This window comes from Notothenia coriiceps, unplaced genomic scaffold (genome assembly GCF_000735185.1).
Source record: "Notothenia coriiceps isolate Sejong01 unplaced genomic scaffold, NC01 NC01_scaffold00037715, whole genome shotgun sequence".
Lineage (NCBI taxonomy): Eukaryota > Metazoa > Chordata > Actinopteri > Perciformes > Nototheniidae > Notothenia > Notothenia coriiceps.
The window spans coordinates 7,913-13,243 of record NW_011370416.1 but is presented as its reverse complement, the minus strand read 5'-3'; the positions used below and the strand labels follow the sequence as shown (position 1 = coordinate 13,243).

Below are 5,331 nucleotides of genomic sequence, written 5' to 3'. Positions count from 1 at the left end.
AAAAACTTGTTACGTGCCTTATTATAAACGGTTTGAATCAATCACTTATATCGTTTGAAATAAGTTATGTCAGTTCATAAGATGAAGGCCTTTTCCACAATACATACTACTATCATACAATTCAATCGAAGTTGTTACCCCTTTGGTGAAGCGCTGTAGCAATGTTTTGCGGCAGGACATTGTAGCTAGAGTTGTACACGGTAAACGTCGTTACACAGTACATACCGTCGGGAACAAACGTGACGCGCGAACAGCGCCCGTGAAACGCTCGCGAGATGGCACGAGCCCGACGTAAACATGTGGCTTGGGTATAGTTATCATGGCAAGCTTTCGTAGATAAACGCGGGCTTACGGTGGAGCGGAGTTCGAGCTGGGTTAGTATGGCCAGTTACTGGCGCATATGTGGCCATACTCCAGTCGTTCATACTGCCATACCTTTTTTACTATGGGGCGGGTTCGGATAAAGGCTTCCACACATGAAATTATGGAAAATCATGACAATGTCCTACACCTACTGTACTACACCTTTCATATTAGTTGCACCAATTTAGTCTGAAATCAAGGACCTCATTTTAGGTGTTGCGAGGGACGTCGATATGTTGTTAAGTAAGGTTGACTCGAGCGGAATTGTCGACAACCTCTTGGTGAAAGTACTAGTTAGTAATAATTTTGTAAGTACGTGGCGGAAGTATATATAAGACTTTACCCGTGGTTAGACGGTGGTGCTACCCTGGAGAAGACGAGGAGGCGTGAAGTGATCTAACAAACTCACTCGTTATGAAAGAGATGAGAACTGCACTCCTTGTGGAAAACTTACGTCCTGACAAATGACCATTGTCTCAGTAAGGATGGTGACGACCAAGAGAGATGGAAAATGAGTTCATGTTCTAGACTCATCCGAAGACTGGAAAATGAGGTTCATGTCTCCGCTAGCACCATGAAGATGAGAACTGTGACTCTTCATGTCTTCGTAGACTCTGAAGATGAAGCAATGATTTCAGTTGTCTAGACGCTCATGAACGATGAAATGAGTGTCATGTTCTAGACTCATGAACACAGATGAGAAATACTTCATGTTCTAGAACTCATGAAGCATAGAAAAATGATTTCATGTTCTACGCCGTTCATGAGATGAAAATGACTTTCACTGTTCTAGCCTCATGAAGATGAGGACAATGAATTTCATGTTCTAGGCTCATGAAGATGACAGAATGACGTTCATGTGCCCTAGGCTCATGAAGAGAAAAATGGGGTTAGTGTTCCAGACTCACGAGAGGAGTGGAGACTGTGTACCATTAATCATAAATGGACTGTTATTTCGGGCCAGTGAACGAACGTCACACATCAACTTGCTAAATTTTTTTCTTTGATCATATGTCCAAATAAGCTTGGCTCTGCGAGCGAGATGGGGGACTCAAAAGTGGTGACGATTAAGACTTGCTGCACTAGATTGAGCTGGTCCTTGATAAGGCATACGGTATGTCGGCAGGCGGTTCACCACCGTCGTTCTTGCGGCGAGTGGGTAGCACAGAAGGAGGTCAATCACGCGGTTGTCGGTGTCCACCGACTCCTGTCCTCATTTGATTCATTGGATTACTCGCGTGAATGTTTAGCACGTAAATGCTTTCGTTTTTAAAACCGTCCGACCTCCACTACAAAACCATCAACCAGTTGCATAGGATTAAAACATGTCAACACTCACTCACCCTGTCTTAAACATTCCCAAAGAAGTGCCTCTGTCTCTCGTTGTGCTGGATGAAGTCACTGGCGACGAGTAAACCCAAAATAGTCCCAAACAGGCGCAGAGGCATTTTTCTTTTTTACTAGTTGTCCGAGTTCGGGGCCGGCAAATGCTGCCGCCATCTTGCTCAGCTCAGCTCTGTGCTGAGCTCTGAGAGCGGGAAAGACGGATTGCCCTCCCCTGCCCTCTGCTGGCGCGTGCTGTGCATTACAACCAATGTCGTCCCTATCAAAACTCCGTGTCAGTGTAATAGAATGAAACGCATCTGTGATTTGGCGCACAGTCTGTGACGTCACGGTATTGAAAATCATACCGACGGTATTTCGAAATACCCTGGTATACCGTAATACCGTCATACCGCCCAAGCCTAGTAGTGGAGTAGAAGTACAGGGTAGCATAACATGGAAATACTCAAGTAAAGTACAAGTACCTCTAAATTGTACTTAAGTAAATGGACTTAGTTACTTTACACCTCTGACCATTGTATTGACTTAGATAGCAATTGGAGACATGACACTATTCCAATGTCCAAATGTTTAATTGTTCCTCTCTCTTTGTTTAAGGTCATAATCACAAAGCTATGTGTTACTCTGGTTACTCCCTGGGAAGGGGGAGATAGTATTGTTGTTGTTTACGTTTTGTAAATTTTCTCTGTGTTCGGTTTGTGAAGCACTTTGAGTTACCGTGTTTGTTTGAGAAGTGCTCTATAAGTAAAGTTTGATTTGATTGCAGACTCGAGGCGTGCTTCCCTACTTTGCAAACTTCCGCCTCATTTCAGAGCTGTCCACACCGTTTGTGAACCAAAGGTGAGTCAGCATCACTTTACCCTCTATTTGTCAACATATCCCAGAATGCATAGCAACAAGTGTTCTATTTCTGTCTGTCAAAACGAAAAGTCCTGCAGCGAAAATTGAGGGGAAAGTAATTAGGATCATAATCAAAATACTTGATTTACTTCAATTGTGTCGAGTGAATATTGCTCCATTTTTAGAATAACAAATTACTTTAATCAAAAGTAACAAATGTAATCATATAAACTTTTTTTAATCTATTTTTGAATTAATTTAAAGACACAATGAACGGCTAAAGATAGAAAAAAATAAAAAATATGTTGAATTTACAAATGATCAATAACAAAATCCCCTTCCTCCCTGCAGGTGGTTCTTCGAGGCGTTAAAGTACCCTCGCTCTAACCGCCTCGTCGTTATAAACGGCGTTGCCATGGCGGCCGTCTTCTTCCTGGTCCGCTGCGCCGTCATGCCGTCCTATTGGTCCAGCGTCTTTGCCACTTTCGGCACGGAGGCCTTCACTAGGCTGGGCCTCGCCGCTCAAGTGGCGTGGATCTCCTCCTGCATCGCGCTGGACATCCTGAACGTCATCTGGATGTACAAGATCGCCCGCGGCTGCTACAAGGTGATCAAAGGAAGAGGGGGGGCGAGGAAAGGAAAGGAGGAGGTATCGGAGAAGAAGGAGGTAACAGAGAAGGAGGTGGAGAAAAAAGACGGGAAGCACGTCAACAACCACACGGACTGAAGAGAGCGAAAGGAAATGTAGGAACAGGAAGTAAGGAGGAAGGGGAACTCCTCACGAACCCACGTGATGGTCCTTTAAGTCCCGACACGAGACAAAGAGACTCTCGAGCTCCAGCCTTTGCAGCTCAGTGTTGGGACGGAGGCAGAAAGCACACTTTTAACTCCGTCTGTCACCTTTTCGTTCGTCCTTTGACCCATCATATATCCCCCCCCTCCTTCAGCCTCTGAAGTGCCTGCGAAAGACAGGATTTTTTTGCAGGATCGCAAAGTCTGACAGCGCCTTCAGGAGACGACCATCTCTCGCTGATTTTTCCCCCCCCCCCCCCGAACATCCTTCATCTACTCCGTCCACGCTCGAGGAGACGCTCCCGTGTGCAGTGTTCGTGAATCTACAGGGCTCTCGTCTTAAAACTCATCAGACCTCACGATAGATATATAAAAGAGACAGAAAAACACCATAATGCCTCTTCTACAGTATCACCTGCTGTGGCCTCCTTGTAAGAAAGTGGCACCTGCCTATCACCAGCCATGCCCCTCCAACGCCCCGTGAACAATTCGGATTATATATATATTAAAATATTTAGAATATGCATGTAGGAAAGACTAGACACCCTGTAGGTCCTGTGTCCACATAGCGTCTTTTTCTGCACTGAGCAGAGGCTTTTTCCAATGTTTCTTGGATGATATCTCGACAACTTTTGACATGTTTTCCATTTGACATCAGCTGGAAGATCCGTGAAAGGAAGGCGACCCGCGTACAGATCAACGCTCACCGGAGAAAACATCAATGTACATCAAATTAGCTTTTTTGGTTTAGTTCTAGCTGTTTCCATGGTAAAAAAACAAACTTCTCGTCTTTGTACGGAGGGCATTCGGAGATAAGAGTTCAACACTAACAATAGAGAAAGACACCTAAGTACGACAAATACGCTTTTCTGTCTTTTTTATAATGGAGAAACACGGTCTAAAGCGAGCTTCTCCCCCACATACGTAGGGTGGTCTGTGTCCTACGATAACAGTTTGACATTTAGCTGAGAAAGCATCCATGTACAAAAAATGAGCTTTTCCGTTTTTGTTATGTTTGCTTCCATCTGAAAGCAGTCAATAACGAGCTTCTCCTCCACGTACGGGGGGCAATCTGCGATAAAGAGATGGAGATAAAGGTTCTACAGATGGTTCTACAGCTCACCGTAAAAAAAACATTCATGCAAAACAATTGAGCTTTTGGGGGTTTTCAATGGCCGAAAGACTTGGTCAAAATCAAGCTTCTCCCCCACATACGGAGGGTGATCCTCGTATGTCATTCACCGTAGAAAACATCCGTGTGCAACAAATTCGCTTTATGGGTTTTGTAATGATCGTTTCCGATTGAAAGACACGGTCGAACACGAGATTGTCCTCATCCTACGGAGGGCGATATGAAAGTGAAACACTCACTGGCAGCAACATTCATGTACAACAAATTCGCTTTTTCGTCTTTGTTATAATTGTTTCTCTATGAATAACACAATCAAGCTTCTCCTTCAATTTCAAGAGTGACGTCAATAGCTTCTTTCTGAAGAGTCAGTCAAGTTAATATCAACTCGGAGCGTTTGTAGCGGCCACACAAAAAAAAGAGGGTGAGCTTTTAGAAATAAGACGATGGGTGTAGAGCTTTTTCCCTCATCTGTCGAAACAATGGAGGAAAGAAGAGAGAAAAAGCCTCTCTGTGGACACGGGCTTCTCACAGGACCATTTTTTGCCTTTTCAGTATTCATTGTGTCGGCATCGCCCCGCTGTATTTTTATTTGACCCGCCCTGAAGTTATATCCAATTCATTTTTACATCCATCGCAACCCTCTGCCTCACTGGATACTCCACTGTCCAGCTTTTGGTTTTGTTCTACCTCTCCCCCTGCCTTACAAAGACCTCCCGTCGTCATGAGATAAATCAACTTTCTACTGTACCGAGTGATTTTAGCCTTTGATATGTTATCTGTTGTTATATCACTGATTCAGAGGGACACCTTCGACCCAGCCAATGCAGTAAAGTGTGTCTTTCTAAAGAAACCCCACCCCC

General features: G+C 44.3%; 1 protein-coding gene across 1 annotated transcript in view; it reads left to right on the top strand.

Moving 5' to 3' along the window:
• LOC104967778 (transmembrane protein 56-B-like) overlaps positions 1-4,910 on the top strand; it is a 7,963-nt gene extending 3,053 nt beyond the window's left edge. The window contains exons 3-4 of the mRNA XM_010797303.1: positions 2,474-2,547; positions 2,899-4,910. Coding sequence (XP_010795605.1) covers positions 2,474-2,547; positions 2,899-3,274 — 450 coding nt within the window. The 3' untranslated portion in view covers positions 3,275-4,910. The remainder of the gene's footprint in view (positions 1-2,473; positions 2,548-2,898) is intronic.
• The last annotated feature ends 421 nt before the right edge of the window (positions 4,911-5,331 follow it).